Genomic DNA, 25,657 nt, shown 5'->3' on the forward strand with positions numbered 1-25,657 from the left:
ATATTCTGTGTAGTTACCACACTTTTTAAGAACAAAAGCAACATTCTAATAGAGAATGAGGGCGAGTGGGCAGGTGGGCATGAATGGGAGATGGCCACATTCTGTTTGTTGGAGCCTCTAAGACTGAGACAACTAGTTTAAATTGCCCCTTGTTCTGTAATCTTAATGATTTTTAGGCCCAGTTTCCAAATAATATACTCCAAGTCCAGGGTCCAGAGGTAAAAATTACCCTGTGCAGGGATGAAGAGGGGCAAGGGGATCTGTGTGTGGATGACTCGTTCCAATTTGAGATGCTAAAGTGAGCTTTTAATCTTCACCTGAACCCATTAAAGCTGGGTGTTGGCCTCATTTTACCAAGTGACCAAAGAAGCGAAGAGGCTCAGGCGTCTTGCTTGCCAACACAGGAGATTCAGACACAGGATTTCACCAGGAACACCACCCATGCCTTATGTGCTAACTAACGCAATGGTCAAACAGCACTTGCTGCCTAATTACCTCCCTCCCCTGGAAAAACAAGACAAAACAAAGAAGTTGCCCAAAACTCCTTTTTTTTTTTTTTTTAATTTAAGATTTATTTATTTATTTATTATATGTAAGTACACTGTAGCTGTCTTCAGACACTCCAGAAGAGGGAGTCAGATCTCGTTACCGATGGTTGTGAGCCACCATGTGGTTGCTGGGATTTGAACCCTGGACCTTCGGAAGAGCAGTTGGGTGCTCTTACCCACCGAGCCATCTCACCAGCCCCCCAAAACTCCTTTTAAAACATTTACTTTTATTATTATTTATTTTTGATATTTAGAGACAGGGTTTCTCTTACTGTCCTGGAATTCTATAGAACAGGCTGACCGTGAATTCAGAGCTCCACCTGCCTCTGTCTTACAAGCACTGGGATTAAAGACATGCCCTGTGCATTGAAGGACAGCTATACACAGGTCTCTGGTTCCCCTGGAGTTTAAAGTGATTGTGAGCTGCCAAACGTGGGTACAGCAGGTCCTCTGTGCAAGAGCTCTTGGGTAGGTCCTGCTCTTAATCTGAGCCATCTCTAGACCTCTGATGATCCTTTAAAAGAGAAGATATATAGAAGCAAACCCTAACCAGCTCTCAATATGATCCAGTGAATTTAAGTTCAGGGCTGGGAGCCTAATTTTGAGATCTAAGCAGCTAATCAGGAGTCTGAGCCCTAAGATCTTTCTCTAAAACTGAGACGAGTGTGATGGAGGTGGGGGGAGGTAAGATAAATATCTGGTCCCACTGTTTAAGAGAACAGATCTGCCCCAGCAAAGTAGCCCTGTAGTTTACACAGAAAAACTCTGTTCTTTGGACTTCTTACCATTTAAGAGGTCTGCACTCAGAGTGTGTTTATGTGCTCACCTGTGTGGAGACCAAAAGTCAGTGCCTGGTGTTCTCATTCTCTACCTTGATTAGACTGGGCAGCCAGGGAGCCTTGGGAACCCATCTCTGCACTGTCAAAGTGTTGGATTTACAGATGGCTGACATCATACCTCCCTTTTATGTGCTGCAACTCTGAACTCAGAGACTCCTTTTTTCGGCAGGCACTTTATACATCAATTCATCCTCTGGCCCCAAGATTACCCTGCCAATGGAAAGGAGAATGAATAGAAAATCCACACATGTAATTCGTAGTGATTTGGGAGTGTAGCTTCCATTTCTCATATGACCTAGACTCAGCACACTGTAGCTATCTACATTCCCTGCATGCATGGGTGTGGCTGCTAATCTCCTGACATTGCTAAGGACTCATCTAGTCTTGTTGTCATCACCCACCATGTCAGTCCACGTGCGTCTCTGTGCTTGTACTGAGGCCAGAATGCACTGGGTGTCCTCTATCACTGCCTTGCTTTCCAGGTAAGCTGTCTTCAGAAGCTGGGGGCTTTTTTCCCCAGGCTTGGCTAGAAGCCAGCAAGCCCCAGTTCCTGTCCTGCCATCCTTGGAGCTGGGCTTACACGTGGGTGTATGGTGCTCATCTGGTTGTGTGTGTGCTGAAGGTTGTCCAGGGAGCATGCTCTAACCACTGAGCCATTTCTCCAGCTCCTCAAGCTTGTTAGAGAGAATCTGAACTGATAATTCTGACAAGAAGAATTAAATATCAGCTCTGCTGTTTCTTTTCCATTTGAATAAACCTTCAAAACCCCAAGTCACGAAGCTAGATTCCATGGCTCTAACTACGTCCAGGTTTGTTTTGTTTTGAGATTTTATGTTTTGAGTGTTCTGCCTGCATGGTACTGGTGATTAGAAGTGGGTGTCAGAGCCCTAGGGACTGGCATTGAGCCACCGTATGGATGATGAGAATTGAATTCGAGTCCTTTACAAGGATAACAAGAGTACTCTTAACGGCTGAGGTGTCTTGGTGTCTGAGGACACAATGGTATTCTGGCTGAGGTGGGAAGGTACAGGGGAAATCAGTGGTAGCCAGGCACAGGTATGTAAGAGGCAACAAGCAGGAGTGCGTCCAAGGGACAAGCCTCACCTTAGAACCTAGTAAGCCTATAGAGGTTCCTAGCTAGCACGGTGTTCCAGGCGATAAGGAATAGCTTCTAGTTTTGACCAATAAATGAAAACCAGTAAAAATATCAATAAAATATTTTAATGCCTACAATTTCTTGTATACATAAATTGCAAAACATTCACCTGTATATGCAAAAGTAAACTCTTCTGCAGGTCAACAGCACCAGGAAACAAGCTAAGCTATGTCAAAGTGTCCTTCTTTCATATTTGATTTGTCCATTATGTAAAAGACATCATGGATTTAATAATGCCAGAGAAATCTATATTCCACTCGTAATCACGCTAAACACCTGAATATGTATTTCATCACATTCACTCACAAAATAAATAGTCTAATCAGCACACCGAAAATAAAACAACCAGTCTCTCTTTATATATTTATTCTCTTTCGAAAAATGTTTTGGTCTCCTGCTGTATCTCAGAAATGTACTACTAGCTGCTTTTAAGTTATAAAATACAAAATAATTTATTTCTTGGAGAAAATCTTGGGGGTTACCATTACAAAAATGAAATTTTGAGTTCCTGTAGACTTTGTCACAGTCTTTGAACTTTCTCATGGCACACACTCAGGGCTGCCTGTGACATGTGGTACCCTGCCTCTAAATGGACATGACTACATCCATCGCTTAGAGAAAATACAAAGACCAGTTCTGAAGTAGCCTTAAAAGAGTGCCCTTTGCTTTAGCAAGGGACTGTGCAATCAGAGCCATGAGTTCCATGAAAATGACTTTCTTATCGAATAATTTGTTAGAGAATGTCACACCCGTGAACATGTAACATTACAATTGTGAAACAACATTACTACATTCGAGAATTAACATCACCCAATAAAAGGCACATCTTCAAATATTGAGTCAAAATCTGAAAATCAAAACAGTAGATAGAGAGAATACATTAAAAATCAAGCACTTAATTTGTAAACCTTGAAAACAATAACAGCCTGCTGCTGTTTCTTCAAAGGCTTGTGAACTTTTTCTAAGTGGTCAGGAAATACAGAAGAGCAAAATGGAAGACATGATTTGGACTTACAATCTTTCCTGTGTCTTTTTAATGGCCCACACAAGAGTACTTATGTAAAAGTTGATGCATGCCTGTTACAGAAATGCATTCATACATGAGAGATTACAACCTCACTCTACCAAGTTCTGAAACTTTAATCTAGCACAATGGCGCCTTTCTGTGCAAACAGCTGCACCCTGAAATTGAGTACAGTAAACTTTCAGCCACCAGTAACTTTGACCGCAATTACAGATTCCAGAGTATGAATATGAAAATCACAGAGGCGGGGAAGCACACAAGTGATAGCAATAACAATGTTCCAAACATACTTATCCAGTGGAATATTCCTCCCTTTATATTAACGGTGGGCTAGGGAAAGGGAAGTTAATAATAGACTTTCTGCTACCAGTGTATAAAGACCTACATGGAGAGTTAGAAGCGTTCTATACCCTTTAAAATTAAATCCTTGCACTTTCTCAAAGTTTGAAACTCAATTCAAAACGAGTTTGTTTTAAGGATTGGGTCAAATGGTCCCACAAAGGAAGGCAAAACATGATTACCCATAATACTCAAGCTTAAGAATGAAGACATCATGGACAAATGCATAAAGTCTGGACCTGTTGAAAAGTAAGAATTCTTTGTAGGATAGCCTCTCTGGCTTCCCACCCCTCATGGCTTAACAGTTTAAGAAAGCCAGATACATTGTGGATCATCCCACAATCCAAATTCTGGCTGCTCCCAAACCTCCACACTCCAGTCTCTAGCATGTTATTTCATTTTCTGTTGCTGACTGTCCTTGAGACATGGCTTCCTTCCAGCCAGACCATACATCAGCCTGGATGGGCTCCAGGTTGAAATGGCATTAAGTCTGTCTGTAGGTCTGGCTTTAAGCAGGATAGAACGTAAGAAGGTTTCACACCAACAGGAAACATTCTCTTCACAGTGCATAGTTAGAAATAAAAGTGCAACGCGGACAAAGAGAAGGTGGTATTCCTGATACACTAAACATTTGGCTTTTTGGTTATTAACATTTTCTAAGGAATTTAAGCTAAAAATGAAATGTTAACTATTAACATCAAGAGGTACAGGGGCACCTTAGGGTCCCAAATAGCATTGTAATGGGGGAGAATAAAGCAGAAGGGGCCAAAATACATGTTGCTTGCTAATCTTTAAACTACCCTTTCAAATATCTAATATCTGAATAACCATCTTTCTTTACTATAAAAAGGAATGAAACAAACAAACAACAATCAATCACCAATAGTATGGGCCCTCTCATCTACTTCATGTAAAATCAACGTAACAGAAAGCTTGGAAGGAAAACTGGAAAAGAACATTCTTCTTCTGGCAAAATTTGTATTTTAACTTAAAAGTTTTATTACCTAAGATCAATGAAGAATGCTTAGCATCCAACCCACAAATAAGCTAAATACAATATAATTCATTCTATTTTGTGTGTCAGTCACAAGGATGAGACTAATATAATATCTATAAAGCCTACTCTTTCCTGGGTTTTCAATTCAAACATAGACTAGGACAGGTCACTTTATTGCTGGCAGCATTCACAGAAGGGCCAGGCCCTTCCTAAGGAAGTCAGACTGCGATCTGGGTGGTACCCTACTCACACATCAATCTTTTTCTCCTTTTGAAGTAGCAAAAGAACAATGATCAGCTGCCTGGTGAGTGGTCCCACATTAGCGTGCATAGCTCATCAGGATCAAGGCCGGCACCCGTGAATGGCTAACTTCACAGAGCACATGGCCAGCATCGTATCATCTCCATTATAGGTTCCACCCTGGGCTATTTAAAAACACTGCACACTCAAATGATAGCCTGCAAACGACAGTATGTATTCCTTCCTCTTGCGGGCCCAAGTGTGAATCTAATCCGGGAAGAGGCTTGCTCAGTCTGAAGGCAGGTGATCCTTGCAGTGTCCCTTCCAGAATCTACAGTAGCAGCAGCTAGTGTCGCTTCAGCTTCTTGGCTTTTCGACGTTTCAGTTCCTCCTCTTCACGCCTCATTTCCTCTAAGTCCTCTTGCATACCAAGTCTTAAACTATGGAGAGATTGTTTAAAGGATATTGTTAACATACATGAAATTACAACTTTAAAAAAAAGTAAGATTGGCATCTCAACTGAACTTTCATGTGGACTGGCTGATGAGTCTGCCTATGTGACAGGGACATAATACACACACACACACACACTCATATACACAATTTAAGACAGGCTCACAGAGAGAAAAATGTAGAATAAAGATTTCACAACAAGAATGACAAAAAAGTAAAATAAGACTGTGAGGCCAGGTAAGGTGGTGAATGCCTTTAATCCCAGCACTTGGGAGGCAGATTTTTGTGAGTTCAAGGCTAGCCTGGTCTACAGAGTGAGTTCCAGGACAGCCAAGGCTAAATAAACAACCCCCCTTAAAAAAAAAAAGTCTATGTATGTGCATATGAGTGCAGGTGTCTATTTAGGTGAGAAGAAGAGATTCCATGGGCTGAGGTGGGGTAAAAGGTGGTTCTGGGCAACCAGATATGGGTGTTGGAAACTAAACTCCGGGTCTCTAGGAGAGCAGTTCTCCTTAACCCAGGAGCAATCTTTCCATCCTTTTCAAAAACATTTAAAATAAGCATGATTTGAGTTTGATCCTTGATATCCACATAAAGGTAGAAGTGACCCTCCCCCCACATACACACTAAGTATAAAAACCCAGGAAGCATTCATTAATAATAGTCCATAATCTTGATGGGACTGAGGTAAATTATTCCTCTATAATAGGGAATTATTAACACTATAAGCAAAGTAATCATTTGTTACCCTTACCTAAGAAACTCTTGGGAACTCACAACTGGGCAGTCAAATAAGGAGGTGGAGGGAATCTAATCTCATCTCCCATGAGGTCCCCAAGGTAGCAAAATTACAAGTTCCAACACCAAGACAAGTCTGATGGGCACAGAAAAGCAAACAGCCCATGGCAGACGTGGGAGGCTTCTAACCTTACTACACATCACACAGGAGACGCTGCAAGCACGTGGCTACATACTGTCCTAACCCTCACAAGCTTCAGTGAGAAAAGCAGTATATTCTAGTTTTACAAATGGGAAAACCTTAGAAAGGCAGGGAGTCTGTCTGCGGCCTTTATAGCCAGCCAGCAGCAGCACCGTCCGGAGAACTGGGGCCCAGGCAGCTGCAGGCTTTGAGATGTTTCTACACAACATGCCACCTCCTGCTCACCTCTTGGCTTCCTCCTTCTGCTGCTCCTTCCAACTGCTCTCCATGTAACGTAAGGCATAGTCACTTTCATCTTTATATCTGGCAAGAAAGCAAAGTTAAAAAATGAACACATTCAATTTTCTTTCTTTTCTTTTTTTTTTTTTTGAGACAGGGTTTCTCTGTGTAATAGCCCTAGCTGTCCTGCAAAACTCTCTGTAGACCAGACTAGCATTGAACTCAAGAGATCCTCTTGCTTCTGCCTCCCAAGTGCTGGGAGAAAGGTGTGTGCCACCACTGCCCAGCAAGATTCAATTTTCTTAAAGAGCTACAGCCTCTCATTACAACAAAACCAACCTGCTAACAATTACAACTAAACTACTCAGTGTTAGGCTTCCTCTTGCCTTGTTTGGGAGTGAGAACGGCAGAGTGGGTAGAAATGGGCATTGTAGTAAAGGAGCCTTAGGTGTCTACAAGGCAAGTCTTCAGAACCCAGCATTAGCAAAAGCACCAAACTCGACAAGAGGTCCTCAACCAGCTACATTTATCTAATAATTTAAATCCTGAAACCGTTTTATGAAAACTTATCTAAATCTCATTAGCCCTCATGACTACCGGGAGACAAGACCTTCCCAACAGTAAACTGAGGCAGAGAAGCTAACGGCAAGGCTAGCAGACAGTGCTGCTTCTCCACTGGCTGCTTCTAGCTCCAGAGCAACTGCTTCCTCCTCCAACTGGGCTGTGTATCTCGGATGCTTTCGGATGGGCTGCTTTCTAAAGGCGTGTAAACACTTTGTCATAGGAAGTGTGCTAGGCCTCATCTGTCTTACACACATCGACCCTCACTTAGCTCTTCCAAAGCTTCAGTTTACCCCTGGCACCACAGCCATCTATCTCTATCCCGTGAACCTGCTTCACTCCCCATCTTTGTTTTAAAGAAAGCAGCTTACATACAAAAGCATTAACTACTATGAATTCATTAGAAACTATCGTGTGCCCTATCTTAAAGTTTCTATTGCTATGACCAAAACCAACCCTAGGAGGAAAGGTTGATTTTATTGTATATAAAGTCCATTACCCAGAGAAACCAGGGCAAGAACTGGGAGTAGCAGCTGATGCAGAGGCTGCTCGCTGGCTTGCTCCTCAGAGCTCACTCAGCCAGCCAGCTTACAGCACCCAGGTCTACCAACCTTGGAGTGACACTGCCCACAGAGCTGGGGGCCCTCCCAAATCAACTATCAAGAAAATGTACTACAGACTTGCCAAAAGGCCAATCTCACTAAGGGCATTTTCTTATCAATTTTAAGTTCTCTCTAGCTGTGACAAGCTGACAAAAACTAGTCAGCACGTGCTCTAAGACTAAATCTTTCGAGAACCATCACCACCCAAAGGTTTCTAGCTAAGCATTTAATGCCTCTACTGTTAGTTTCTCTCCTACAGATAATAAGGGTTTGTTTAGGTAAATCTTCAGCTTACTTTTTTCGGTCATAGCCAAAGATTTCTCGAATGTGCTTGGATATTTCTTCCTGAGGTTCTCCTTCATCTTCGATGAAATCATCCATTTCCGAGTCATATTCATCATCATCATCTTCTTCATACTCTCGAGGCCTTTTGTAGCCAGTAGGGAAGGGAAGCCTTTGAGGACCTAAGAACAAAAGCCACGACTTGTAAGAACACTGTATGGAGAATTAGTTCCTGTGGGAACCATGTCACTAGGAGTCAGAGAAATTGACACTAAGATGGCACCCCTGAAAGCAGAGTACACCAGCTGGCTCCAGTCTCCAAGGGACTGAGCTGCTGTGGCACTTTAGCGTGCCTCGGTGCCCTGTCATGTTTTCTAGCTTAATTATGCAGACTTCTGGGATTTAAGAGATCAGTAAAATTTCTGAAACTGAGTCAAGTTACAAACTGGCACAGAATCATTTATTTTTAACTTTACCAAATAAGCATACCAGAAGTAGTTCTCCATTTTTCTTTGAAGAAAGTGAAATTTTCTTTTCACTTAAAAATTCAAAGACCAGCACACGCCCACAGTTTCAGCTCTCTGGGCTAGAAAGTTTGAGTTAACAGTCTGAAGTCCTGGACAACACAGTAATGTTGGTATACACTGGTAATCCAGCACCCAGGAGGTAGAGGTGGGGACTAGATATTAAAGGCCACCTACAGCTATACAGTAGATTCCAGGTCACTATGGGCTATCTGTCTTAAAACAAAACAAAACAAAACAAAACAAAACAAACCCTATCCCCCCACCCCCACCCCAAATGAACAAACGAAACGAAACAAGAAGCAAACATCCCAAAAACTGAAGAACAACTTTGCAAAAGACAGGTACTCAACAAGAGATCAGTATCTGAGAGCAACTTTCTAGTCTGCTAGTCTGACTATAAAGTGAGGAATTCTGCCATAGGTTTCTTTTTGTCCTCTCCATGGGTCCTAACAAGTGCTTTAACAAGGGCCCGTGCGGCATGCAATGCCTACAACATGCAGCTGTCAATGACTCTCAACTTTAAGACGGCAGATTCCTAAAGCGCCAAGTGACACCACCATGAAAAGGAATAGAACTCAGGACAGTCTAAAATAGCAGCTGCTACAGGGGAGGTGTTCAATAAACACCTGCTGAATGACAGAGCAGCAAAGGCTCTAAGTTCTTAATCATCCTCTCATCTGGCTTAGTCTTCATGTAGAACATTATCCTACAAACCACCAGCTGCGTCCAGTCACCCCCTCTCACACATCACAATACTGCATGTGAGAAAGAGGTGGGGGGTGTGAACAGCGGGTCCTAGATAAGCCTCTTTTCCACTATCAACAATGAGCACATTACAGGGCTTGTGAAAGTGGTCATAGGGTTCCTGATTATATAAAGCTAGGTACTTTCTCCAAAGGCATAGTGATAAATATACTCTTTGGGATAAGGGTCAACTTTACCTTGAGCAGATCTGTAGCCAGAGAGGAGAGGTTTCATTCCATTTATCTGTCCATTACTTGACCGACTAATAATATTCTTTGAAGAAATTGTTTCTGAGACAACAGTACATCTGGGCTTTGTGGGGAGGCCTGGGTTACTAACTGCTCGTCCAGGGCCTAGGCTGCTCACTGGTCTTCCAGGGCCTGAATTGACAGTTCGTCCAGCTGGAATGGAACCACTTATGGATCTCCCAGGGCCACTGACTGCCCGCCCAGGAGAGCTAAGACTGTTCATTGGTCGTCGAAGGTCATGTGGATTGTTTACAGGCTGCCCGGGGCCTCCAGAACTGCCCACAGGTCTCCCAGAACCAGCAGATCCACTGATGGGTCGCCCAGGGCCACTTGAGCTGCTTGCAGGTCGTCCAGGACCATTTGTGCCGTTGAGTGTTCGTCCGGAGAGATGTGAATTGCTGGCCAGCTTTCTGATCCCACCGGCTGACTGCTCAGGTCCTGAGCTGGAGCTGCCGTTCTGGCGCCTGGGCACAGGGCCAGAACTAAGTGTGGGTCGAGCTGTCCCTGGGTTAGGCTGCCCAGGAGCAGAGCCAGAGTTGCTGCCTGGTTGTCTGACACCTGGACTCTTAGATTTGTTGTGTGAGAGAACCGTGGGTCCAGGCTTGGAATGGCTCGGATGAGAAGGAAGAGGTTTTTTGGCTTTGTGCTCAGAAGCAGATTTCTGAGTCCCGCTAGCAGGAGTCTTTGGGACACTTGGTGAACAGGTGCTGGGGCGGGGCTTTCCAGCCCCATTGAAGACAGGCCTGTTGTGACCCTCCCGAAGTGAGGGCTGGGTGCTACTGCCAGACCCTACCTTGGTCCTCTCGCCTGGCAGGGATTTGGGTGAAGACAAAGCTGCTTGTTTCTCACTGGCCGTGCTGGGTCTGAATTTCTTCTCAGCTTGAGGAAAGGGCAATCCTTTGGAAGCAAGCTGCCTGTCCCCAGCACCTCTGCTGGGCTTTGTACCCATGATGTCTTTATGAGAGGGCGCCTTTTTCAACACGGGTGGAGGTAGTTTGGCATCGGGTTCAGGTTTCTTTTTCCTATGCTTTCGTTCAAGAAACTCTCGCTCCCTCAGTTCCTCTGCAGTCAGGGGCCGGTCTTCTGCTTTCTTCACTACCTTGATCTCCACTGGTTCAAACTGCTTCTTCTCAGCTAGCCTCAGTAAGTCAGTGAAGTTCATGGGTGACGGGGCACTTTTAAGGGGGGCCTTTGGTTTGCTTTCAGCCTTGGGTGGCTCTTGCTCCTCCTCATAGTCCTGGTCCAGCTCAGCCTGATTGTAGTCTATGAAGTCTTCCTCCTCCACATCATACTCCTGGTCAGTTCCCTGGTTCAGGTGGCTCTCCACCAGCTGCTTCTTCTTTGTCTTTTCCTCAACAGGAATCCCATCGTAACCATGAAAATTGTCCTTTGTCCTCTTGGCCATGGCTCTTGCTTTTTTGTCATGTTTGAGCTCAATTCGCTTTTTCACTAGTTCCTCTTTCCTTTTTTTCTCTTCCAAGGCTGAAAGGAATAAAACAAGAGCACATCACCTCAACAGTGTCAGCATAGCAGCGCTCATGTGCTGCCACTCCACAGTCAAAGCTCAATCTGAGTTATGGTTTCTAGAGAGCTGTGTCAAATGAGGAAGTCATCTAACAAAACTGAGTAATTACTACACAAGTGGGTCAGATATGAGCTTCTCTTTATGACTAAGCAGATAAAAGACTTGGCTTTTGCTTAAAATGCACAAAATGGCTCATAAATATACCATGTCAATAGGACACCAGCACTGACTGGAGCTGTTAAGAGTGAATCAATGAATATCTATAACAATGCCAGGACCAAGGTAAAGAATTGGAGACATATTATGGCTAGTTAAATGGTTGATACACCAGGCCTTTTCATGTCTCCCCACCTTCCTTCAAGAGATAAGGCCTTGATGCGTTGTCCCAGCTACTCTGAAGCTCCTGAGCTCAATAAATGATCTTGTCTCAGCCTGTTGAATACCTGGGATGACAGGTGAATATCACTGTGGCCAGCTCCACAAAGCCTTGGGGGTAGGTGAGATGGGGTTAGAAAAAACAACCCAAATAACCAACCTATGAGCACATTTACAAACATGCACGCACATATTTGTCTATAAAGTTAACCCAGACACACATACAACATCCCCAAACTACTAAGCTGTCAGGATGTTTACACACACACACACACACACACACACACACACACACACACACACACGGATTTGGTGGCAGACAGGCTGAGATGCAGTACAAGCGCATACCTTTTTGTCTAAGCTCCTCTTCTTTCCGCCTAAGGAAAGCTTGCACAGCTGCCGACTGGACACCTTTCACTTTTGGGTCTTTCTTTGGAGGCCCCACCGCCAAACTGTACCTTTTCTAAAAACAAAAGCAGAATAAAAGCTATAAGCAGCAACACTTTACAAATATATAGTCTAGGGGCTGGGATGTGAGGCTCAGAGGAAGAGTGCTTGTCTGACATTTATCAGCTAGGAGTTCAATCCCCAGCCAGTACTGCAGAAAACACAGAAAACAAAGCGAGGAAAGGAAGGAAGAGGAAGGGAAGGAATCTAAGGAAAGAGCACAGCTCTCTGGACTCTTCAACTGCGGCATATAAGTTCATTAACTATTAATTTGCTACACAAGCTCCTTTACACTGCTCTCCGAGATCCCAAGGTCATGAATCCTGCCCGGGCACAGATGCTATTTGTGTGGACTTTGGTTTTTAAGTAACTGCGTAAAGAAAGTGACTGAAACACGAATAAGGATGATTTGAACCCTGAAAGAAAGACTTCAATCTCTTAAATACCTATTAAAGAAGCATGACAAACAGAGCTAAGTCTCAGGTCTGGGACCATTTTGGACATAATTTATGGGCCAGTAGGTTTTTTAAAAAAAAAGAAAATCACAGTTTAAGAAGAAACCCAGGCCTCACAAATGCCAGGCACTCTACTACTGAGCTATATTCCAACCCTTTGTGTATGTAAGACAGACGCTCTGTTTATCTACGGAATCTGTGTCTGTGCTGGATGTAAAACCATCTTTGTGGAAAATGCCAGCAGTTTATAAACCCCAATGCTCTCTAAACACATGTAGACAGCCAGCCTATCACATCCATGCTCTCCCATCCTGTGCATGACAGACAGCCCATCACCCCCCCACACACACACACACTCCCATCCTGTGCATGACAGACAGCCCATCACCCCCATCTCCCATCCTGTGCATGACAGACAGCCCATCACCCCCATCTCCCATCCTGTGCATGACATCCTTGGAAGGAAGCCAAAGGATCTGCTTACTACAGGGCTGACAAACACAATGTATCTTGAAACAGGCTCAAGTTCCAAGTAAATTAGTCAACTAGAAAAGCAGCTGGCTGAGAAGGCAGGCCTCGTCCAACCTGAAAATCCCGCATGATGGCAGTGTTCACGACTGACTCATCCCTGACAGAGAAATCCCAAGACAGCACCAATTATTTTCTAGTCAACCAGGCTAGGAAACAATTGGATCCTATAATTAGTCTATCTCTTTGTAAACTGAATTGAGAATTTCTAGATCTCTTTAGATCTAGAAATACTACCATGACTGTGACACCTGATTCAAGTTTACTAAGACATAGGCAGCATTCCACAAGTTAAATATCTTTTGGTATATGCAGAGTTTCAGAATATAGTAACCACCTCAAAAAGAATCACTTATTCTTGAGTGATGGGTCTGGCAAGCGTTAGTGAACATTCTATCACGATGCATTTGTTTAAACAGCTAACGGAAATGAGAACTTACAATGTGATTGATAGTCAACTCTGCGTGCTCAGTTGGCTGCAGAACCAAACTACCTAACCAGGTGCTTATCTTATGCTGCTTGGAAGAACTTTAGTGATAAAATTAACTTCCATAATGTCCATGGTCTCCTACTTAGTTCAATGACTTTGGAACAGTTCTGGGGTCAGCAGAGATGAAACTACCTCAAAACGATAGCATTAACTCCAGGCTGCCTGGCCTTCCATACAAATTTTGGACTTGCCAACCCCACAAATAATTGCCTCAAATCATTCCTACTTGTGTTTCTCTGGAGACTAGTGACTGACACAACAGTTTTTTTCAATTGGCCTCTTGATGAATGTAAGGTTTTCAGGCTCATGTTGCTGTCAGGAGCTCAGTCTTTAAACAGCTGAATGATAGATACTGCAGGGCATAGACACACAACATATTATCTGTTCCCAGCTGGCCAGCTGGACTAGTTCCATTTTTTGGCTTCATAAAAAAATGCTGCTGTGATATTTTAGGTGGATGTATGTTTAGATTTCTCTTGGGTATATGATTATATATATATATGTATATATATGTATATATATTAATGATTATATATTTTTAACACTGAGCTCCATAGACCTTTCTAAAAAGGGCTCTAAGCAGACCAAAATATGTTTTGATAGAAGATTTTGTAAGATTTCTCCCAACTCACCATACAGTATGATGTTTTAAAAAAAAAAAGTCTGTGGTCAGAGCACGTTGTATTCTCTATACGTCATTTGGCATGTCTCCTGCATCAGATGGCCATGCACGGCCATAGCAGCAGCACATCAAGATGTACCCATCAATTCTGACTCCTGATTCAAGGCCCAAGGCTGCTTCATTGTCTAGGCTTCATGAAAAGCTGCTGGACAAGTTTCTTCACCCTGCAAAGCCAGTCTCATCACCCCTGGACCCTGAAGAACTATCCACAATCACCGCACTTCTATCATTTAATATGGTATCACAGTTTGCCAAGATTTGAAATTCTAAAGCCCATGGGTTCAGAAAACATGAAGCTATTTAAAAACCCTCCTTGCATTGAAACTATCCAGTTTCGAGCGGCTTAAGAAGCAGCCTGCAGTCTGGAAACCTTGCTCAGCAAGAATGCTTAATCAGAACCAGCATGCTCCACCTCCAAACTGCTCCTGAGGAGAAGTGAGGCTGTTGTAGAAAACAGATATCTTCTGGTGATTTTATATCACTTAACTATTGATTAGAGTAGCCAAATAATACATTAACTTTAATCAACACACCAAGTTTTCAACACCTTCTCAAGGCATTAGCGAGGGAACGAAGGCAGGCAGGAGCTCTCTGCATTAAGCCAGCTCAGCGGGATGTCAGAAAGGACAGTGAGAAGAAAACTCCCAGAGCATCCGTTCACGGTGGCTATGTGTTAACACCAAAACAAAGCATTAAAGGATTTATAAAACACTTGGTTAGAGTCAGGGCACAGCTCAGTGATAGAGAACTTGCCAGCGTGTTGAGGTTCAATCCTTTGTGTTTCATTTAAATCTAATAAAGTCACCCTTTAAATGAATACGTCTTTGTCTTTAAAAGGGGTAACTGGGCTTTCCTGGTGCTTAGGTATAAGCTTTGTAGCTGAAAACAAACATATTTGCACACTTTAACTTTCTAACTCCAACACTTTTTCTGCAGCTCAGACTTCAATCTTAAATAGAATTCCCTAAATTCCATGCATGTTTACCAGAGACAGGTCTACAGCTGATCTTCCCTGTATTATCCTTTCCCTCCTTGGGAGAGTAACTACTCCCACACTTTTAAGAACAGTCTTCGAATATCCTCTGTCTACCGGTTTCCCATCCATGCATCCCAACCAGGCCCAATCCTGCTGAGCCGCAGAGCTCAGACATGATCAGGTAGGCCCGTTCAGGTGGTTGGTCAGAGTTGTCCACCAGTTTCTATATGCTATTGGTTTGGTTTTTTTATTTCTTCTCCATCTTTATATTGAGACTGTCATAAGAATCCAACAGTGATACTGGCTAAAGCTGTATTAAGGAAGGGCCGAGGCCTATGAAGATGGTGAATCCTCTCACTTCAATACACCCTCTCACTCAACAGAGGCCGCAGTTAAGAGCAGGAGCTGTGAAGCAGTCTGCTCCGTCAGACCCCCTGTTTCATTATAACCAGTCCTATAACTCACTATGCAGCCTTGGGCAATTTCTTCACCTCCCTAGGCCTCAGCCTAAAATAAAATCTCATTCATATGCTCATTACTGTGACTAAATTAATTAACACATGAAGTCCTTACAACAGGATCTGGCACAGGCTCAGCACAATGAATGTTAATTGCTATCACCATTATTTAGAGGTTCTCTAAGGTGTTATGGGGGAAGAGAGACAACAGAATCCCTGTGGAGAAAGAAGCAGCAGCAGTTCCTAAAGACCTTGTCCATAAAGCACTGGTTGGCAAGTACTGCTCTGGACTAGAGAGCAGCTGCCTCAGATAGCAGGCATGTCTTCATCAGCACTTACTTAGCCCTTAGGAGAAGGCCAAGATCCAATTTCCAGAGAACAGTCGCTACTGCAGCAAAAACCTTTGTTATTAGGCCATACCGTTCTTTACAAGTTCTTTACAATCCTAGCACTTGGGAGGCAGAGGCTGGCTGCTCTCTCTGAGTTTGAGGCCAGCCTTACACAAGATCCTGTCTTTAAAAGAAAGGCCACTGGCAATGACTGGTTACATCATCCTGATCAGCTGTTATTTTTGTATTCAGAATTCCACTGAGAAAAAGAGTCTCTGCCTAATACTTCCACACATGATGCAATCCTACCTTTGTTTTAACTAAAACATTAAGATGATTGTTCCATTTAAAAACAAGAGCAATATGGGAAATGTTAGTACAAAATGAGCATCCTTAGTCTAAAAATCCAGAATCCAACATGCTCCAGAAATTAAAATGTCTTAGGGACTGATATGAAGTCAGGAAAAAGTATAGGAGACAATTTAGTGGGACCACTATTTAGTTTTGAGTTATTCACAAACCCTTGGAAAACTGTCCTTGGTAGCCTAGTTCCTTTACTTGCACATACAATGCACACACATATAGCCACTCTAAACAATGCACCTAGCAACCTCAAAACCACTCAATCCCCCATTTGTATGAGTTACACACTCTCCCATCTCTGAAACAATGGTATACTTTCCCAACCTAACAATCAAAGTTACAATTTCTACTCAAGCGTATTTCCAATTTCCAAGTCTGACAATTCTAAGGGCCAATTAGGCTTGAAATGGTTTTAGATGCATGCACAGTGAGGAAAAAGTGCATCGTCTTGTAACCTTTTAAGGAGAATTTCTATTTACCATCGTATGCTTCTGCATAACTGGGTGTGCACAGGGTTAAAATCAGATGTAGAGGAACATGCACAGTAGAAAAATGATTATATAATCTACCCATCGATCAAAATAAAGAACTGTACCCATAGTAAACCAGGCTGCTCATCTCCAGGCTGTAGCCTGGGGCCTGAGTTATATTTACTCTTATGCTGTTAAGTATTATTGCCTTTAAACTGCTTTGCTGCAAATATCATGCTTCTTTAGTAAATGTACACACACACACACACACACACACACACACACACACACACACCCTTTTCAACTCTTGGATAAGAGGCCAAGAACCTGGAAACACCCAACCCAAACTCTGACCTCTCCAACAATAGGACAGAACAAGTGGAAAACTGCATATTTGCCTTCACAACTTGGGTGAAAGTCAATGCAGGGGCGCTCCAAGGTGCTCAGTGGCTAAGAACACTTAGTTCTCTCGCAAAAGACTAAGATTCGGTTCCCAGCCCTCACAGAGAGGCTTGCAACCTTCTGTGATTCCAGTCGGAAGGGATCTGATGCCTCTTCTGGCCTCTGGGACACTGCATGCACGTGGTGCAGACATACAAGCAAAACACCCATACACATAAAATAAATTTAAAGTTTTAAAGAGGAACAAAAGGAATCTGTAAGTTGTACAAGACCCATATAAGATGGAATTGACATTCTCAACACTTTGTGTGGGAGAGGGGCTCATGAGACCTGTGATAGTTTGAATGACACTGCCTCCATAGGCTCACATGTTTGCATAGTTGGTCCCTAGTTGGAACCAAGATTTGAAGGTACCTTGGAGGAGGTGGATCACTGGTGTTGGGCTTTAGGACTTCCTAAGATGATGTTCCCATTAGCTCTCTGCTTGTGGATTGAGATGTGAGCGCTTGGTTACATGCCAGGGCCATCCCTGCCGGCCTGGTGTCATACTGGTCATGAAATCTAACCCTCAAAGCCCCCAGTAAACTCTTCTATAAGCTGCCTTGGTCATTGCGTCTTATCACAGCAATAGGAAAGGAACTCTTTGAGGTAGGGAATAAAGGTGGCTGAGCTAGTGGGTAATGGATGCTCAGGGAGGGGACGTGATTTCTTTGGTGATGCAGTCTCTGGTAAACTGGCCATGCCTCCCCAATGCTCATGCATCTAAACTCAGTGGATCTTTCTGTGACTCTCTCTCACCCACCCACCCACATCATGAAAGTGAGGGGCCTTGGGGCCTTGCTACTTTTCAGAAGCATGTGAGGGATCTGGAGATAGGGCCCGGAAATAAACAGCAGAGCACCGAGGAAACAGCAACATGAAAGCAACACACATGTAATACAACCTGTGTTGATGTATATTAAATATAAAGCACGGGACATGGGAATTTGTTAATACTCTGTGTTTAATCAGCGTTCAAATTATCCTGAGCTGATAAAATTAAGCTGGATAGATGGGTCAGATTAAGCAAGATCATGGATTAAATTTAACACTATTTACCTTGTTTTATTCCAATTGATTTCTTTTTTATGGCTTTCATTCCGTGTAAAAGATAAAGAAGTTAAGGATGCACACTGAGCCAAACCTCTAAGTTTACTCTCTCTTTTAGGGGAGGGAAGGATGGTTTATAAATGTAAATCACTTCACAGAGTACAATCACAAAGCAACCAATACACGTACTCTCTAAGTATCACGCATTTAAAATTTTTCTGCTCTAGGATGATCTGTCTGCCCTTTTCCCAGAAGCTTTGGCTTTTAGTAATTCATTCATTCTCATTCTCTCTCTCTCTAATTCATTCATTCTCATTCTCTCTCTAATTCATTCATTCTCATTCTCTCTCTCTAATTCATTCATTCTCATTCTCTCTCTCTCTCCCTTCTTTTTTTTTAGTTTTTTGAGACAGGGTCTCTCTCCTTAGCCCTGACTGTCCTGGTGTAGACCAAGCTGGCTTTGGACTCACAAGATCCTCCTGCCTCTGTGAGTGCTGGTATTAAAGGTATGAGCCATTACACCCAACCAGATATTGGCTTTCTAAATCTGGGTTCTGATTCTTCCACAAGACAATTCTTGGGCACTAAAGCTAGTATCTGTTTTTGTTTTTTTGTTTTTCTTTTAAACTTTTCTCGAGATTCAAGAAAATTTAAGATAAAATACAGACCAAATTATGCAAACATGATTATGATATCTAACAGTAATGTGACTAGATAATCTACAAATGCATAAAGTACAAATGCATAAAGGCTTGTGCCCACAGCAAAACCTGCAAGGCTGATGAGATGTGGCTTAGCAGAATCTTATTGAGTGATTATTATCAGGGTGGGACATATATGTGTGTGTGTGTGTGTGTGTGTGTGCATGCATACAAATATAACTACGTTTACTCATTAATTTAGGTAGATATACTCAAGGGTTAAAAAATAGGCTGGATTTGACAGGAAGTGACAAGATAGGAAAAAATACTGCAACATACAAAATTAGGAAATGCAGAATCCAAGTGAGATCGCAAATTCCAACTGATTGACTCTAGAAGGTTCTTTTAAGTTGGACACTTCACAGATTAAATCTCGGGTATCACATTGCGATATATCGGTTTACAGCTGTTCTGTGGGTACCTTCTGGTGATCCAGAAATGAGTAGTTTATGCAAAACAGCTATAACCCCAGAAAGCAGATGTGGGACCACTTCAGTATTTACCTCTGAAAATACTATCAAACTCACACATTTACTGAGCAAACGGAACCTAAAAATCTGGAAGCCCACTAGGAAATGAAAGCTGAAAAAGGCTTTGCCCAATCCGTTCGCACAGGGAACCGATAGATCCAAGGGACATACGGCAAATAAAAGGTCTACCAGCACACCCGCAGCCCACATGATCACCTCACAGTTGGCTATGGATTTCCTGCAAAGCCCTGAACTCTTTCCAACAGAAGATACCTCCTTGGCAGGTGATACCATCTTTGGTTCAGTGGGTGGGGCCACGAACCGGAGAACGCTTTCAAGAAATCACAAAACGTTCACCTGGAAATCCGTATTCGACCCGCTAAAAGACCCAAAGGCTATCAGGACAAGTCCTTAAAGTTCTTAAAAGTCCCCGAGTTTCCTGACTATACTGGTCCTCAATTTAGGGGCTGAAGTTTATTCGACGCCAGGCGCTACTAATGCTACACAGTATTCAGTCAGGCGCGGCTTATCCCCCCCGACTTTGCGCAACTCTTAAAAACACCGAAAGCCGCAAAGCCTACTTTTCAGGGCACAGGAGCTGGCGAAAGCGACCCCAAGAAAGCGCTCCCTTTTCCATCCCCAGCTCCCGTGTACCCACACCTCCGCTAAAACTCCAGAAGAGGGCGTGCGTAGTTCAGGCTTTCCCGAGGCCGACAGACGCTCCCCGAGAAGTTCCACCCACCACACACGAACTTGACGCCCGGGTTTCCTACAGCAACCCCGGGGACTCACCGGTACGTGGTTGACACCTTGTCCTTTGGAAGCGATCAAGAGGATTTCCCTGAAGTCCATGTCTGGCCGAAGAGAAAAGCCCGGCTGGGCCGGGGACTCGGGACGCGGTGGATGCGAGTCTTGCCTCTCGCTGAGCCTAAGCGCTACTGACTGGCTTGCCTTGGTGGCCCTTCTCTCGCCGCCCCTCGACACCGACACTTCCGGCGCCTTCTAATGCCGTGTACCGCCCCCGCGCTGCCGCCGAATACGAAGTATGTGTGTGTATGTATACACACATACACACACACACTCACACACACACGCTCAGCGCCTCCGCAGCGCTCGCAAGTATTTGCGCAACTTCCGCTTTCGGAGATAAGACACGGAAAACGGGTACGTGGCCGTTGGCGTTGGCTCAAATGGGTGGGACTGAGGCTTTTACTAGCCAATCAGACGCAAAATGGCAGTTTAGGGGTGTGGCTAAAGGGGGCGGGGAGAGCGGTCAGCCCGAGGATCTTCGCGGCGAGAGAGGGTTTCAGTGTGAGATCCGGGGAGGGTGGGGTGGGAGGGGGGGGGGTGGAGAAGAAGAGAGACCCGACCCCCTTCTAGAGCTGGGCTCTGTAGGTGTCACGCGTGGATGTACAGATTCCAAATGACGGTATTCCAACAGCTGGTGCGACAGGTCTGGAGCAAGGGATCTCGGTTTCGTTTCGCTGGAGCCCCGAAGCTACGCATGCGCACAAGAATCCTGTCCCTGGGACGCCAGTTATCTCCTGGAGGCACCTGATGTTCTTTTAAAAACCTAGGGAAAGAGCGAAGACCTTCGTCACATGCCAAGCAGAACTTGACTCTGACGCACTGCAGAATATAGTGCATTCATTGGGAGTCTAGCCTGACTTTCTTTTGCGTTATCTTGAATTTGGTCATTTCGACTCAATAAAGTAGACGTGAATAACTAGGTATACCTGAGTCTGGGGGTGGGAATGGGCTACGGACCGGTTTGGTGTGATGGAAATACCCCTAAACTGGACTGTGGGGGTGGCTGCATTATTTACTATTTTTTGTACAGCTGAAAGGGTGAGTGTATACAATAGACCTTATTCTGTGATGATGTGAGCGCCTGTATTGGAATGGCTCCACTTCAGGCTGAGTAAAAGACCAAGATGAAGCCTGCCTTCCCCCTAGAATTTTAAATTTCCTTTCCTTTCCTTTCCTTTCCTTTCCTTTCCTTTCCTTTCCTTTCCTTTCCTTTCCTTTCCTAGACAAGGTTTGTCTGTGTAGCTCTGGCTGTACTGAAATTACTCTGTTGACTAGGCTAGCCTCACACTCACAGAGTTCCACCCGCCTCTGCTTCCCAAGTGCAAGGATTAAAGGCATGCACCATCACTGGCTGGCAGTGTAGAAATTTTTCTCTTCCTCAGCCTCAGATATCTTAAGAACCCGCCCCTAACTCAACATAATATTCCTTTTATAGATACTTTTTTTGTACTTATAGATGCTTTTTAATACATACGTATATACATTTTTGTGTGTGAGTGTTTTTGCCTGTATATTAGTAAGGGCTCCATAGAATACCAGAACTTAGTTGTGCACTACTAAACAGGGCATGTCTCTTCCATGTTAAATTAGCTCATCTGAGCTGCTGTAAATGTGTACCCATGAAACTGTCAGTAACTATATAGTAGTAATGAGCATGCGTATATGTGTGTGTGCGTGTGTGTGTGTGTGTGTGTGTGTGTGTGCGCGCGCACACGCATGCGTGTGTGTCAGAGAGAGAGAGAGAGAGAGAGAGAGAGAGAGAACATGCACAGTAGCTAATGTTAAATTACTGCCGCTGCTTGTGGTAATTCAGTCAGGAGTAAGGGAATGGCAGAACCCCTATCTGTATTAGTCAGGGTTCTTTAGAGTCACAGAACTTATGAAATGTCTCTATAGTGAGGGAATTTATTGTGATTATTTACAGTTTGTAGTCCAACGATGGCCAACTATGAATGGGAAGTCCAAGAATCTAGTACTTAGTCCCACAAGGCTAGTCGTCTTGGCTGGTCTTCTGTGGAAGTTCCAACAGATCTCCTAGCAAGTAAGTTAAGGCAAAAAAAAAAGTGATTCTTCCTTCTTCCAGTGTCCTTATATAGGCTCCAGCATAAGGTGTGGCCTTGCATAAGGTGTGGTCCAACGTAAGGTGTGGCCCAGATTAAAGGTGTGTGTGTACCACCAAGCCTGGATCTGGGACTTGCTTTGCCCCAGGCTGACCTTGAACTCAGAAATTTCCTTGCCAAGATCCAGGTCAGAAACTTGTGTCTTCCAGCTTCAAGATCTGGATCACAGGTGAGCCCTCCAATTCTGGATTGTAGTTCATTCCAGATATAGTCAAGTTGACAACCGTTACACTACCTTTACAAGGAGAAACAATTAATTCAGCAGATTGATCATGAGTAACTATAACACAGAAAGTAGTAACCACTGATTAAGGAAAGTGCAGAGTGGAGCGTTGCTAGAGTTTGCAAATAAATGGCAGTTAAAACCTTTCTTATGCTTCTGAAATTGGATTTAGTTGGGTCTCCTATACTTCAGCTGGCAAAATTAGAATTTAATAGAGTTGCAGTTGGAACGTGAGTACAGATTGAATCAAGGACTTAGCAGGTATATTTACGGTGATAAGAAATAAGATTGTTAGCTGGGCAGTGGTGACTCATGCCTTTAATCCCAGCACTTGGGAGGCAGAGGTAGGCGGATTTCTGAGTTCGAGGCCAGCCTGGTCTACAAAGTGAGTTCCAGGACAGCCAGGGCTATACAGAGAAACCCTGTCTGAAAAAACAAACAAACAAACAAACAAACAAGAAATAAGATTGTTGTGCCAGGGAAATGTTGGTGATCCCCCAAAACACACAAAGAAGCCAATATGATGCAACTCATAGAAGGGTCTTTATTCTGTTCGAGCTAGCTTGGGCCCCCCACCACTGTCACACAGGACAGTTTTGGTAGTTCGGGAGCCCGGAATGTCTATCAGGGCAAGGCTTAATAGTAAGCAGCAAGCAGGGAATACATGTACAAGCATCTAATTGGAAAGCTCCCGTGGCCTTTAACATAATTGGTTGGTGCTGGGAATGCTCCCTTCTGCATTGGTGGTCGTTAGGCAAGGGGTGGGCTTGTAAGCTGGGGTGCAGTTTGTTTGGGGACTAACCTGGAGCTGTTGGTCTTGGGGGTGAGCCTAGAGACTGGAGCTAGGCTCAGGTTTTGTTGGGGAGCAACTTGTAAACTAATGCTATATACAGCCTATTAGCCTACCTGAGTTCAAACTTAGGTCAGGTTCTCTAAAATGAAGTCTGAATTTAAAAGCTTTGGCATCTCAAGATCAGGGGCTGGAGAGATGGCTCAGCAGTTAAGAGCAGCGTTTGCACTTCCAGAGTTCCTGAGTCCAATTCCCAGCAACCACATGTGTACTCACATAAAATAAATCTTTTTTTAAAAAGAAAGATCAGAAATGTGACGAAGGTTGAGAAGGTATTGAGAGCCAGAGTAGGAAGGTAGGAAGCAGCATTTAAAACAGCAGTCAGAGCTTGGATAGTTGCAGTCGCCTTTAATCCCAGCACTTGAAATGTAGAGACAGGTGAATCTCTGAGTTTGAGTCCAGCCTGGACAGCCAGAGTTACAATAGTGAGATTCTGAGCAGGGAGGCAGGAATAAATGAAAGTCCTGATGACATAGTATTTATTCCCTTTAGATTGACACAATTCAAATTCCAAATAAGCAATGCTGATAAAGGTGAGGGAAATATACCATCATGAAAATATTTGAGATCAGTTTGGTAAAATGTCTTGAAGTCTAATGCTGCAGATACGCTTGTGTACGAGACACTTCTAAATAGTCTTTACATATTAAGCAGTTGGGTCAAATGACTGCCTGAGTTCTTCCCAAATATTGTCTGTGTCAGCATTGACTTCATGTGGTTTTCTAGAGTTTATTATTATTATTGTTGTTGTTGTTGTTTGTTTGTTTGTTTTGAGATAGTGTTTCTTGACAGCCTTGGCTGACCTGGAACTTGCTCTGTAGACCAGGCTGGCCTTGAACTCACAGAGATCTGTCTGCCTCTGCCTCCCTGGATTATAAGCCCGACCTTAGTATTTTAATTTTGTGTATGTCGGTAGATATGTGTACATCAGCATAGGAGGGTGTCTGGTCTCTTGGAGCTGGAATTCTCAGCAGTGGTGAGCTGTCTGATGTGTAATCTGAGACCCGAACTTCAGTCCTTGTAACTATTGAACCATTTCTCCCACCCCTACTTTTAATTTAAAAAATTTAAGTAACTACTTAGATGCTGAAGTTATCTTTCTAGATGTATGTTCTGCCAAAACCCGACATGTGTGTATACAAAGTCTCTGGGACAGTTAGGTATTCACGGCAGCATGCTTTAGAAGAGCAGAGGACTGGGTCAGCTGAGAAGGCTCCTGCTTCCAAGTCCAACAAATGACTCGGAGGCTCAGGACCCAGACAGTGAAAGGAGAGACCTGACTCCTGCGAGTTGTCCTCTGACCTCCATGCCTGCCGTGACATGTGCACCTACACTTACACCCCACCCCCAACCACACACACACACACACACACACACACACACACACACACACACACGCACCATAGAATGTAAGTCAGGAATTAACAAAGGAAAACAACATGGAAAAGGTCATGAGTGTCAGCTGGTTGGGGAACAATGGAGTGGGAGTTTGTATCCCCAACAAAGAAGGAACTAGATCTGTACGTGTGCCAGGACAATCCCTGAGATCCGTTGTTAGAGAGTGTGTTCTAAAAGAGAGTGAGTCAATCTAAGCTGTGTAATCTGGAGAGGTAGCTCAGAGCCTACACTTGGCATATGCAGAACTTTAGCCTCAATCCCCAGCACCAAGAGAAAATTAAGGATTGCTTTTTTGTTTGTTTGTTTTTATTTTGTTTTTTTAAAGATAAATTTAAAGTATCTGCACACATTGTCTATATAAGGGTTACAGCGGGCCAGAAGATGATCTAGAAAATGGACAGAATCAGTTCCAGTCAGGAAGGAAGTGGGTTTCCCACCATGTCTCTGCTGTTTGAATGCTTCTTTCTTGTGCAAACGTTTCCATTACTACTGTTTCTTTTTCCTTTTCTTTTGTTTTATCTATTGGAAGGGGATATGATACCATGCTGTTTTAGATTCATGAGTTATCATGAGTTTCTTCCTCAGAGTTCTCGAGGACGGCTTAGCAGTATTTGCCCCTTTCTGAGAGTCATTTTTCACAAGAAACACATCCTTTGGTCCTCAGAGTTGCTGTGGTGGAGCTTCTGTTTTGGTTAGTGAGAGGCAGGGCAGGGCAGGGCAGGGCAGGGCAGAGCAGGGCTGGCCCTATGGGCTCAGCCGACTCAGCATCATTTCTGC

The 25,657-nt window shown here is 43.7% G+C and overlaps 1 protein-coding gene and 1 long non-coding RNA gene across 2 annotated transcripts; one reads left to right on the top strand and one right to left on the bottom strand.

Annotated features, from left to right (window-relative positions):
* Window positions 1-2,592: 2,592 nt before the first annotated feature.
* On the bottom strand, window positions 2,593-20,611 carry Spty2d1 (SPT2 chromatin protein domain containing 1). The gene is made up of 6 exons (NM_175318.4): window positions 20,272-20,611; window positions 11,968-12,082; window positions 9,669-11,201; window positions 8,214-8,382; window positions 6,762-6,839; window positions 2,593-5,583 (listed from the first exon to the last, which is right to left on the bottom strand). Exons 1-6 carry the CDS (start codon window positions 20,329-20,331, stop codon window positions 5,490-5,492), a joined length of 2,049 nt encoding a protein of 682 aa, NP_780527.2. The 5' UTR covers window positions 20,332-20,611; the 3' UTR covers window positions 2,593-5,489.
* Window positions 20,612-20,750: 139 nt separating this feature from the next.
* Window positions 20,751-21,205, top strand: Gm32031 (predicted gene, 32031). Its single transcript, NR_166573.1, has 2 exons — window positions 20,751-20,790; window positions 20,921-21,205. It is a non-coding gene; the product is annotated as a predicted gene, 32031 (long non-coding RNA).
* The last annotated feature ends 4,452 nt before the right edge of the window (window positions 21,206-25,657 follow it).

This window comes from Mus musculus, chromosome 7 (assembly GCF_000001635.26).
Source record: "Mus musculus strain C57BL/6J chromosome 7, GRCm38.p6 C57BL/6J".
Classification (NCBI taxonomy): domain Eukaryota; kingdom Metazoa; phylum Chordata; class Mammalia; order Rodentia; family Muridae; genus Mus; species Mus musculus.